Raw genomic sequence first — 13,323 nt, 5'->3', positions numbered from 1 at the left:
GAGGCAGGTTAATACAGGTGAATATGCAGTGGCCAAAAGTAATTCAATCAACAAAATGGTCTTTTGGGCCAGTAAGAATCGCAAAGATTGAGTAATTTAACCAGACTAAGATATTTAATTAGAGCATTCACTATGTAGAGCTAGTCACTTTGTGTGAATGTTTGCAAACCCAAATAGTGAAAAGAACAATATAAGTTTTCATTTTGTTGCAAAACTTACGTCTCCAAGTTATCGCCTTCCAACACTGTCTGTACAGGTAGGTACCCAAGCCTTGGGTGTTTGGCAAAGTATTTTTTAGACCGGAACTTGTTTTTCAACACTTTGGTGAAGTCTCGAACATCTTCTCCTGACGTAGTCTGTTAAGTGATAAAAGGAAAATATATGTTATTTACTTCGGCACACTGCTGTGTAAAAACTGCATTCACTAATGAGGTATTAATAATGCCTGGTTACTCACCGGTAATCTTCATTAATCCGAGTCCCAGTCTTCCTGTTCCATTCCTTACATGTAAGCAGCTCGTCTGCTCCACAGAAACCTATTACCTAGTGGAGGTCAAATACTTACCCCAGTATGGCACTACCTTCCCAGCATGCATAAAGGGGGGATGGATGTATGTCACCAGGACAGCCTGAGTATACCAAAGAAACCCAAGGAAAGAAGACCAGGACTCAGTGTATTGAAGATTACAAGTGAGCAACCGGGCATTACCTCCTTGTCCGTCTTCCTGTTCTATTTCTTACACATGAGCCCATACCCAAGAGTATGGTAATTGAGTCACACAGACACCAAGCATGCTGCAACATCCTAAATTGAAGACAGTAGTGTGAAACAGAAATGGGAAGCAGGCCCATGTAGCAACATTACAAATGCTCCCTTAAACATGGCCCAGGGCGGGGACCCCCCCCCCCCCCCCCCCGAGTAGACCGCCCCTAGACATAAGAGAGAAGAGGGCAGAGAGTAGCCTTGTAAGACAAGAGAACCGCACACTTCACCCACCGAGTCAGAGTGGACAAAGAAGGCTTCAGACCCTAAAACACTGGTATGATCCAGGTAGATGCAACGGGCCCTCAACACATCCAGAGTATGGAGAACTCTATCCTCAGGAGAAGACGGTTTAGGAAAAAACCAGGAAGGACAATATCCTTTCGACAGTGGGAGTCAGACTGAATCCTTGGGCAAAAAAAACGGACTTGGATGCAAAATCACTTTGTCCGGGCAAAAATGCAAGAAAGGGAAAGAAGCCAGCAAAGGCCCACGCTTAGGACGCTGAGACTCCACGAAAGGTGAGTCACCAAGGGAGAGATAGAAGCCATAGCAGAACCCCTGAAGGCCAGAACAGTGGCCCATTGGGCGCGGAGAGTAGAGGCAGCCAAACCCATGACAAAACCATCCCTCAAAAATTCCAATGCCCTGACACGATCACAGGAAACAGGAGACAAACCCTTCCTTTGACACCAAGTGTCAAAATTCTTCCAGTGACTACTGTAAGACTTCAGGGTTGAAGGCCTGCAATATAACTGGATGCTCTGAGCCACTTCAAGGCAACAACCCTGATCCAACAAGGTTAATCTCTCAAGTGCCATAACCCCACCAGAGGTGCAGGAGAGACGACACACTGAGAAGAGGAGCAATCAGCAGAGAGGGGTGCAGAGGAAACCTCCAATGGGGACAAACCCTGAAGAAGGGAAAACCAGGGCATTGTGGGCCATTCTGGAACAACCAGAAAATCCTCTGCCCGATCATGGGATGGAGAAAGCATCTATCGCCCTGGCCAACCCTGAGGGAATCAGGCTGCAAAACTGAGGAAGAAGGTCCTCCTCTGAGGAAAACAGTTACAGCCAGGGAAGGCCGAAGCTGGAGAGAATCTACTGAAAGAGAAGGGGCGACAGACAATGTTCACCGACGAGGGGAATACCCTGCCCAAAGAATATGGAGGTCCATTCTCCTTCCCTGGAGGATAGACTACAAGAGAGAGAGGAGGAGATTCCTCTTGGCCCAGAGGCTGATCTTGCAGGAAAGGAGAAACAGAGACCGGTGCTAACCTCCCCTGCCGGATGATATAGGCTCAAACGACCTGGTTGTAGGTCTGAACACAGACAACCCGATTCCTAAGAGGGGGAGTGAACCAAAGAAGGGCCTGCCAAACCGCCATCAATTCCCTCCAGTTTGAGAACTGGAGAGCTCCGAAATCTGACCATCTGCCATGGGCCTTGGAATCTCCGAGAACTGCTTCCCACCCTGTGGCACTGGCATTGGTTCACAAGACCACAGAAGGAGGGAGGATCGAGATCAAAACCCTTGGAGAGACTGAGAGGAGACAACGACCCCTAGAGGGATTCATGAATCTCCGGGGTCACAGGAATCAGAGCCGCATAAGCCTGAGAAGCAGTGTCCCAGTGGTGCAGCAGGTAATGCATGAGGGAAGACTAATGGAAACGGGACCAGGAGAGGACATGCAGAGTGGGGGCCATATCCCCCTAACTCAGCAGCCAGAGATGGGAAGACATCTGAGAGTGAGACAGCGCCCAAGAGAAATACTGGAACAGAGTCAAATGTCTTTCTGGAGACAAGAACACCATCCCCAGATCCATCCAGAAGAGGGCCAGAGGAACTTCAGAGACTGCGAGGGTCAAAGCGAGGACTTCCTGTGGTCTATCAGGAACCCAAACTAATCCAGCAGATGACAGACCTGATGCACATCCTCCCATGCCTGAGAGGAAGAGGGTGAAACAATCAACCAATCATCAAGGTAAGGAAACACTTTAATACCTTGAGAATGGTGAATACCCACGAGTTTGTCCAAGAGTTTCGTAAAAACCCTTGGCGCAGATGAAAGGCTGAAAGGAAGCACCTAGAACCGGTAGTGCCTGGAGTCCACCACACAGCGCAGAAACTACTGATCTGCTGCATAGATTGGAACATGCAGGTAGGCATCCATCAAGTTGAAAGAGGCAAGGAAGAACCCCTTATGCACCAGCTAAAGTATTGCAAGGTCACCATCTTGAGTGATGATGAGGAATGTGCAGATTCTCCCCCTTCAGATCCAACACAGGGCAGAAGTCTGTGGTGTCCTTTACCAAACCAGAAAGAGGACGGAATAATATCCCAGCCCCTGCTCCAGGGGCAGAACCTCGATGACAGCTGCCTTCTCCAAGAGAAGCATACCACCCTCCATGAAAATTTGATCCGGTAACTGGAGGCCACAGTCCGAACCACCCAGGCATCGGAATGACCCTGCCATTGGCGACAAAAGCAGCTAAGCCAACCACTAACTGGAAAGGGAGGATCGTCACAGCTTTGGAGAAGTAGTGGAGGAGGCACCAGCGGACTGAGACTGGGACTTGTCACCACCAGGGGACCCCAGTCATGACTCCTGTCACGAAAGGGCTGGTGAGCACCCCTGGCCTGAGGAAAAGCAAAAGCACGGCAATACCAAAAACCCCTACTTCACTAGAGGAAAGGCAAACAGGAACCACCAGCTTGTTCTCGGCCAACTTGTTCACTATCTTCTCAAGCTGTGGACCAAACACCTTCGAACCTCCAAATGCCAATTTCAAAAGTACAGACTTCTGCGAGGCCTCCAGCTTCCAAGCCCCCATCCAGGCATGGTGACGAGCCACAATGGAAGTCCCTGAAGCCACACACAAGTTACTGAAGGAGATGTTAGACAAGTAGCAGGCCTGGAGCTCCATCAGAGCCAACAGTGATGAATCATCCCCACCCTCACTCATCTGAAAAGCCAGGGGCTGGAAATCCTTCAAAAGAGACTGAACCATATAATTGGTATAGCCCACCACCCTGACAAAAAGAATTGGAGGCAGGATAAGACCTCTTCACAGCACGTTCCATCTTCTTGTCGACAGAGGTCGCAAGGAAGGGCATCATTCCAAAGTACCATGTCCTGGCAAGAAAGGCCAGCCATCAGGTCATCCACTTTGATGGACTGTGGGAATTTCTCGTAAAACCCTTCCAATTCTGTTTGCCCAATAAGCGAGGGAATGCAGTCTTGTCAATGTCCCGCCATTCATGGGCAAGCACTTTGTGGACCTCAATATGCAAAGGCAAAGATTCAGGATCAGGCTGGTGGTACTGGGTAAAAAAAATCATTATCCAACTCATGCACCACAGAAGAAGAAAATCCGAGATTGCCCCTGACATAGGTATAGAGATCAGAAAGCTCAGCCCCCTGCACAAATTGACCCCTCCATCCTTCCTCCTTATCTGGGTCATTCATGTCTGCCAGGGGAGTAGGCCTATGTACTTTAGCAGGAGGACCATCAGCCTCCGTGGCCCTGAATGCTCCCTCAACAGCCTCATTAATCAAGAGGCGCAGTACATCCACCGTCGGAACCCCCGCAGAACTTCATGAATCAGCCAGGGCCATTCTTGCCACAAACACGGGTGCTTCCCGCATCGAACCCGTTTCTAACCAAACAAATTCTTGCGGCCTCTTACTTCTAGCGGGTACCACCGGCATGCAGGAAGCACCTGTGAGCCCAAAAACAGCAGAAGCATGCGGGCGCTCCACTACACAAGAATCATTGTGCCACATAGCACATAGCTCGCCTGCGGCGGCATCAGTGGGTCCTGAAACCGGGCGTAAGGACGCTCAGCGCCACATCCCACATCATAGATCCAAGCCTACTGAGCAGGGCGGCCAGGTCGCCTGAAAATAGCGACTGTTAGAGCAAGTGAGCCACAGTAGGAACAAAAAAGAAATACAACAAAAAGTACATTGACCTCGCTAGGCAACAGATCTGCAGCGCAGAAAGAAAGAAAAGGCTGTCCTGGTGACGTATTTTCCCCTTTATGCATGCTGGGTAGGGAGCACCCATGGTGGGGGGGGGGGAGGGGGGGTGGAAGTATTTGACCTCCGCAAGGTGATAGGTTTCTGTGGAGCAGATGAGCTGCTCATGTGCAACGAATCTGTTTTAGAATTCAAACAATGAATGACAGCGCATAAACCTAGGGAAACACAACCAAAATATACCAGCCGCTCTGTGCAATGCCCCCAACCACATCTGGGGCATTAAACGAGAGCCTTCCCCTTGAACCCTGCCCTTAATTGCCATGACGCTCTTTAAGTAAATGCTAATGTTGTACTGTTACTTTCCAAACTAGCTGAGTACACACATTTACATTATTGACTCGTAAATTTGCAGTGTTGGAAAGAAGTCATTTTCATTGAGCCTGCTTCTGGGCCATTTGCTTCTTGACCACGACACCTTTGTATATGGCAGTAAAAGACAAATTGCCTTCAATACACCATGCCTCACTAACGCAGTGAACCTAGAAGCATAATAACGAATAGCATCTCAGACTCTGTCTTTTTTGCATGTAAGCAAGCAGACCTGAACAGGTGGATGGTATCCATTTGCATTGACAGAGAAAGATTTTGGATGGAAGAAACGCCTTATCTCCGCCCCCCCCCCACCAATCCCCCTCTGAAAAAAAACCCCATAAATGTGTGGATTCTTAAGCATTCACACAAAGGGTGTTACAACACTACGTATCTCAAAAGCAACAAGCATTGGCATAGCCAATAGGTCTCGCCTTTGGGACCTAATAAGTGTTTAGCCATGCAACAATTGATGTTGTTGCACCAAGGATATTGTACTGGATAACTAAACACTTATAAGGTCCCAGAAGCGAGACCTATTGGCTATGCCAATGATTGTTTTTCTTTTAAAGGACAAGCAGTGCTATCAGGCTCCGGCTGCCACTTAGAGGTGTAGAGAGAGAGAGAGGTGTGTAAAGAGAGAGAGAGAGAGAGGTGTGTAGAGAGAGGTGGGTAGAGAGAGGTGTGTGAGAGAGGTGTGTAGAGAGAGGTGTGTAGAGAGAGGTGTGTAGAGATAGGTGGGTAGAGATAGGTGGGTAGAGAGAGGTGGGTAGAGAGAGGTGGGTAGAGAGAGGTGGGTAGAGAGAGGTGGGTAGAGATAGGTGGGTAGAGAGAAGGGTAGAGAGAGGTGTAGAGAGAGGTGTAGAGAGAGGGGTAGAGAGAGGGGTAGAAAGAAAGGGGTAGAGAGAGGTGTAGAAAGAGAGAGGGGTAGAGAGCGAGGGGTAGAGAGACAGAGGTAGAGAGAGGTAGAGAGAGGTAGAGAGGCAGAGGTAGAGAGAGACAGGTAGAGGGAGAGGTAGAGAGAGAGGTAGAGAGGTAGAGGTAGAGAGAGAGAGGTAGAGAGGTAGAGAGAGGTAGAGAGGGAGAGAGGTAGAGGCAGAGGGAGAGGTAGAGAGAGAGGGGGAGGTAGAGAGAGAGGTAGAGAGATAGAGAGAGGTAGAGAGGTAGATAGAGGTAGAGGTAGAGAGAGAGGTAGAGTGGTAGAGGTAGAGGTAGAGGAAGAGGTCGAGAGAGAGGTAGAGAGAGAGGAGAGAGAGAGGTAGAGGTAGAGGGAGGTAGAGAGGTAGAGAGAGAGGTAGAGAGGGAGAGAGATAGAGAGAGAGGTAGAGAGAGAGGGAGGTAGAGAGGGAGGTAGAGAGAGAGGGGGAGGTAGAGAGAGAGGTAGAGAGATAGAGAGAGGTAGAGAGGTAGATAGAGGTAGAGAGGTAGAGGTAGAGAGGTAGAGAGAGGTAGAGAGAGAGGTAGAGTGGTAGAGGGAGAGGTAGAGGAAGAGGTCGAGAGAGAGGTAGAGAGAGAGGAGAGAGAGAGGTAGAGGGAGGTAGAGAGAGAGGTAGAGAGGGATAGAGAGAGAGGTAGAGAGAGAGAGAGGTAGAGAGGGAGGTAGAGAGTGATAGAGAGGTAGAGGTAGAGAGTGGTAGAGATGTAGAGGTAGAGAGAGAGGTAGAGAGAGAGGTAGAGAGGTAGAGAGAGGTAGAGGTAGAGATAAAGAGGTAGAGATAGAGAAGTAGAGAGGTGGAGAGAGAAGTAGAGGTAGAGAGGTAGAGGTAGAGGTAGAGGTAGAGAGAGATAGAGAGGTAGAGAGAGAGGTAGAGAGAGAGAGGTAGAGAGAGAGGTAGAGAGAGAGTGGTAGAGAGAGAGTGGTAGAGAGAGAGTGGTAGAGAGAGCGGTAGAGAGAGAGAGAGGTAGAGAGAGCGGTAGAGAGAGGTAGTGAGGTAGAGAGAGAGGTAGAGAGAGTGTAGAGAGAGAGAGGTAGGTAGAGAGAGAGGTAGAGAGAGGTAGTGAGGTAGAGAGAGAGGTAGAGAGAGTGTAGAGAGAGAGAGGTAGGTAGAGAGGGGTAGAGAGACAGAGGGTGGAGGAAGACAGGTAGAGAGAGAGAGAGGTAGAGAGGGTGGAGGAAGAGAGAGAGAGGTAGAGAGAGAGGGTGGGTGGAGGAAGAGATAAAGTAGAGAGATGGAAAAGAAGGTAACACGAGAGAAAGGAGAAGAAACGAAATAGGGGAAAACAGAACAAGAAAGGGAACGGGAGAGAGGCAGTGAAAAAGAAAAGGGAAGCAAAAGTAAGGCAGCTAGGGGAAAGAACAGGAGAGATGGAAAGAAGGGGGAAGGAAAGCGTGGGAGAAGGAAGGCAGGTTAAGATGAGGATGGGCGTGTGTGACAGGAGGCAATAAACTAAGTGGAAGGGGTGGGGGGAGTGCGGCCCAGAGCACACACAGCGTTTCCCTTGTGGGAGTGAGCAAGGGCACCATCTGTTTGAAAGTTAATTACAAACAGATGGTTTCAAAGCTCGCTCCCGCAAGGGAATCGCCAAACATGCACGCGTTGCCATTGAAAGCAATGCAATGCGTGCATGTTTTTGGCCTAAAAACCGAATAGATTACAAGAGGTCTCCTGCGCTGCGTAGGCGAGACCTAAAAAACAAGTGGTTCTTTAAGATTTTGAATTTTTTCCCCCCAGAAATCTCCATCAGAATCGTGCATATCCTGAGTTCACACTCTTTTTAACATTTCATTACAATTTTAAGTTGCTGCAGATTGAACTGAACAAAGAGCATCAGAGCACTACTTATTTACAGAGCTTAGAAATGGCAATAATTGCAGTATTAAGTGCTGTATAAAAACACAAGCTATTTTAACAATCTTGTTGCAGCTGCATCCCAGACACTCAATGCTGCCCTTATTTGTCTGATGTTGAAGGTAAAGGGTTTAACAGTCAGGGCTGCCGACTTTGGAACTAGGGAGCCAGATTTGAGTCTCAGCATTGGCTCAACATTTTGTAAGTCTGGGCAAATCACATAGGGCCTCATTACAATGCGGTTCGGACTGCAACGGACAGCTTTTCGATTGCGGTCCGTACCGAATCTACTGCTACGGTCCGACCAACGCATTAGGATGTGTACGGTCAGAAGCTGTAGGTGGAGGGACCGACCAACACAATCTGACGGGCTCGATTGGTCGGAAACTCCTCATAATTCCTTAAGGACAGCGTTTCCACCGTCGGTATTATGATGTCTGTTTCCGACGGCCTTTCCATGTTGGCTTTCCAGGAAAGGACGATGGAAAGTGACTTTGCGGGCCCCTAGCAGGTCCCCTTTCCCCCGGCCCTCTACGTGAGGTCCTGGGGGGAATCCATACTCAACATCCATGCACCGTGTGGCAGGCACCGTGAAGGGCCTGCCACACGGTGCAGGGATGATTAAAAACTTAAATGGGAGTTTTTGCTGCCGGCAGTTTCGGCCTGCCGTTTAAGCTTGCACTGAAAAGATTTCAGTTTGAGACTGCACAATGTGCAAGTCGCATCCTAATTGCGGGTTCGGAACTGCCAACCTGAGGTCGGTCAGTTCCCAATCTGCAGCGATGTCAGTCAGAGGCAACTTCAGACATCATAATCAGAGGCCTTAATCTCCCTGTGCCTACCCAAAAATGAATTTATTATTGTGTAACGTTACTGGTGCTCAAATCAAGAGCTCCACTGTCTTCGGGTTGAGTTTGCACTATATATAACTGCAACAAAAAAAACTACATCCCAAATTGGACGGGCCTGCAGGGCAATCACACAGTGCCAGATGGGCTGCTCTGACAAGTCAATGTGTTGGGTGTTTTTATGGCTTTATTTGAGCCTGTTTTATAGTTTAATGGGATAGTTTTTACTGTTGATTTCCCTGATATTACCACAAACCTTGCTAGTAGGAAGCTGAAACCCATGCAGTCTTCCATACCTTGCAAAACAGTTATGCAGCTTGGTCTTTCAAAACGACCCCAATTTGCAAATGTAGGCCACATTTCTAGCCATCCAATTCACTAATTAGGAGGGAGGGGTCGTCTACTGTGTTGCCGAGGCCTATTTTCTGTTGCAGCCCAACTCTACATCCATAAAGCAGAATGCCATAGTTATCCAACTTGTACTTTGAACATACCCTTTTTCGTACTGCCATTTACTCACGCGGGTAGAAAGGTCTTTGAACCACAGAAATACTCTTCCAAATTGTTGCTAGGTACCCAGAAGTTCTTGAAATTCCTGATCTACTCAACCAATGGTGGAAGAAGTGCATGCAAGATACAAATGAAAATAAATGTAAGTGCCACTTCAGCCTGGCTCCCTGCTGCTCCAGTGTTCTCTGGGCCCAGAAAAAAATGGTTACGTCAATGTATTCTTGCGCAATTTCAAGCATTTCACTTACTACTAAATACCACAGAAATTATCATGGTATTAACTTTGTTTGTGACTTAGTCATAGCTTTCAGCAATTCTGCTATTTAAAGTTGAAATTCGATTTATTTTTCATAGCAATGAAATAAAATTGTTACATTATGTATAATGAAAAGCATCATTTTTTTCTCGCAAATTGTGCAGCATGGAATAGCACTGTAACGTATGCACACAGGTTAATTAATATTTATTTTAAGTTTCAACATCTTAACAAAGAAGCAGCTGGAAATTAGCAGCTGACTATGTCATCTTGGAAATCACAGCTGGTCTGTTCAAATTCTTGTCGATCTTTGCAGCAATGTTGGATTTTTTTCACTGAAGACTGCCATTGTGTACAGATGCTGAAGCGTCGAAAGGGACATCTGGCCTGCACTGTGATGCAACCACTTCTCTTTATAAAGCTATTGGTTCTGAATAAATAATTTGCAAGGAAAGATTTACATTGCACGCTGGGGGCTAATGGGGACAATGATTTTAATGCCGACTGACACTACTGAAAAACCTTCATCAAACCATTCTTCCAAAGAGAAGAGAGATCATTCAATTGCGCCTAGGGACAGATAGTACCAGGAATATATTTTTAGCCTATCAGTTATTCTGGTGTTCATTGCATAGATAGAGAAAAAGGAGACACTTCTCTTACATTTCTATTATCAATCAACAGTCACTCTTTGCATGCGTGAGATAAAGCTGACTACCTCCATCTATTACAAATCTAACAAAAAACACAATATGTAGCGAAGGACGAAGATCAAGAAGGGAGCAATAAGCAAACGGGGCGAGCCCTAAATAACCCAATATGCTTCAAAAGACTGTGATCTGCCCAATGATAACAAAAAACAAACTGCAACCCAAACAAATACGGAAACCTAGAATTTAATGGGAGAGAAAAGCCAACAAACCCATACGCAGTACCCACCTCCAAACCCACCTATACTCAATAGAACAAGCGTGTATCCTGAATTACCCTATTTGGGTATACTTGCCTCGTCTTCCACCCTTCTTCAGCTTTCAGTCATTGACAGTGTTTGTCGCTCCCATCTCTAATGTGGCACCCTTTCTGTAATTGTGTTTTCTCATATTAAAGGCGCTGGATCCATGCTGCTCCCTAGCTGTAAACGTTCCACCTTATAATTACCCGAAGCGGACTTGGATGGCATTTTACTTATCCAAAATGTGCATTATCGAGCATGGTAAGTGGGTATGCCACAATTCCACTCATTGCTGATGGTACATACCTAATCCTGAGGTTAAAAACTTTACTGGCGTACAGGAATAATAGGGCATCACTAGAGGCTCGATTCATTCGGCACAGAATAATGACCACTGAAAGAAAAATGCTACTTACCCAGTATGCATCTGTTCTTGGCATCTAGGGCTGTAGAGTCACATGCTGTGCATATCCTTCCGTCAAGTGTTGGGTTCGGATGTTTGCACTTAGGTTTTGTTCGAAGAAGTCTTTTCCAGTCACAAAGTAGGTGACTCCTTCTTTCGGTGATAGTGCGCATGGGCATCGACTCCATTGTTAGATTGTTGTTTGCCACAGAGGGTGATGATAAAGCTAGTAAGAGTAGTAAGAGATATCCATGTATATATGTATCTAAGTAAGATGGAACTGCAACAGCACTACATGCCAAGAACAGATGCATACTGGGTAAGTAGCATTTTTCGTTCGAGGCATGTGAGCTGTAGATCACATGCTGTGCATAGACTATAAAGCAGTTATCTCCCAAAGCGGTGGCTAACCTGTAGCTGTTGCAGTTGTCTGAAATAGTGTACATAAAATTGCTTTGCAGATATCATCTAAGGGTATATTTCTTAAAGAATGCCATAGAAGCCCCTAGCTTGCGTATGGAGTACGCTCTAGGGGGAATTGTTAGTGTTCTTTTAGCTTTTGCATGACATATTTGGATGCACTTGACTATCCACCTTGCAATGCCTGATTTTGATATAGGATTGCCTTTATGTGGTGGAGCAAAAGCGACAAATTGTTGTTTTGTGTTGGGGAAAGGTTTTGTCCTTTCTATATAGTAAAGAATTGCTATTTTCACATCTGAAGTGTGTAAAGCACGTGCTGCCACAGACTCTGGTTGAGGGAAGAACACAGGCAACTCAACAGATTGGTTGATATAAAAGGCAGAAATGACCTTTGGTGGACATTTAGGGTTGGTCCGAAGGACCTCTTCGTTTTGGTGTATTTGTAAGAATGGCTCTTCTATGGTTAGTGCCTGAAGCTCACCCATTCTTCTCAGGGATGTGATAGCTATATGGAAAGCTACCTTCCAAGTGAGAAATTTTATTTCACATTTATGCAATGGCTCAAAGGGTGGACCCATTAGCCTCGTGAGGACAATGTTGAGATTCCACACTGGAGCAGGTGAAAGTCTTGGAGGAATGATTCTTTTAAGTCCCTCCATAAATGCTTTAATGACAGGCACTCTAAAAAGAGAAAGATGTTGTCTGTTCTGTAGATATGCAGCTATTGCAGCAAGATGTAAGCGTATGGAAGAATACACTAAATTGGAATGCTGCAGATGTAGTAAATAGCAAATTATCTTTAGAACTAAAGCGTCCAGAGGATCTATTTGATTGTTATTGCAGTATATCACAAATCGCTTCAACTTTGCTGCATGGCATACCCTTGTGGTGGGACGTCTAGCCTCTTTGATAATATTCATGCAGTCTGGCGGTAGATTAAGGTAGCCAAACTCTAAGATTTCAGGTGCCAGATAGCAAGGTTGAGATGGCTGGGATCTGGATGTCTTATCTCTCCATGGCTCTGCGTGAGAAGATTGGGAGTGAAGTGCAGTTTTTCATGAGGAACTGAGAGCTTTAACAGGGTTGTGACCCAGGATTGTCGGGCCCATGTGGGAACAACTAGGAATAATGTTAGGGACGCCTGTCTGAGCTTCCGAACAATGAATGGAATGAGAGGGAGAGGCAGAAAAGCATAGGCAAATATCCCTTACCATTTGATCCATAGTGCATTGCCCTTGGACAATGGGTATGGATGTCGGGATGCGAGGCTTGGGCATTTTGCGTTTACATTTGTGGCGAACAGATCTATGTCCAGAAAACCGCACATTTGGAAGAATGGGAGGAGAACTTGAGGGTGGAGTTCCCATTTGTGTATCTGTTGTCTTTGACAACTGAGCAGATCTGCAATCTGATTGTTTACTCCTGGAAGGTGTTCTGCAAGGAGAAACATTTTGTGATGTATGGCCCATCTCCAGAGGGTCTGTGCTAGTTGTGACAGCTGAAGAGAGTGTGTCCCCCCGTTTGTGTATGAAGTACATTGCTGTCATGTTGTCTGTACGGATCAGGACAGCTTTGCCTACTGGATGAACTTGAAATGCTTTGAGCTCTAGAACATTTGCTAGCAGCTCTAGATGCTTTATGTGAAGCTGCAGGTTCCATATGCCCTAAATTGTATGCGTGTGGAGATGGGCTCCCCAACCAGTGAGCGATGCGTCTGCTGTTAGCACTATCTGTGGAACCGGATCTATGAAGGGCCGCCCTTTTGAAAGATTTTGTGTATTCCACCACTGCAGAGAGCGATGGGTGCGGCCGTCCACCAACACTAGATCTGATAACAGACCCTGACCCTGATTTCACTGACGTGCTAAGCACTACTAAAGGGGACGCATGTGAAGTCTTGCATAAGGAACTATTAGCATGCAAGACACCATAATCCCTAGTACCTGCATGAACACTCGAGCTGGCAATGAGTGTTGAGGCTGAAGCTGGCAGAGTAGAGTCTGCATGTTGGAGATTCTGGTC

At 46.7% G+C, this 13,323-nt stretch overlaps 1 protein-coding gene across 4 annotated transcripts in view; it reads right to left on the bottom strand.

The window, feature by feature from the left end:
• The window catches only part of UTRN (utrophin), a 1,396,454-nt gene that overhangs the window by 114,676 nt on the left and 1,268,455 nt on the right, over nt 1-13,323 (bottom strand). For all 4 annotated transcript variants that reach the window (XM_085612275.1, XM_085612279.1, XM_085612276.1 and 1 more), the window contains one exon: nt 220-356. In XM_085612275.1, coding sequence (XP_085468401.1) covers nt 220-356 — 137 coding nt within the window. The remainder of the gene's footprint in view (nt 1-219; nt 357-13,323) is intronic.

The sequence above is a fragment of the Triturus cristatus genome, chromosome 6 (assembly GCF_964204655.1).
Source record: "Triturus cristatus chromosome 6, aTriCri1.1, whole genome shotgun sequence".
Taxonomy (NCBI): Eukaryota; Metazoa; Chordata; class Amphibia; order Caudata; family Salamandridae; genus Triturus; species Triturus cristatus.
This window is presented reverse-complemented; position numbering and strand designations above follow the sequence as displayed.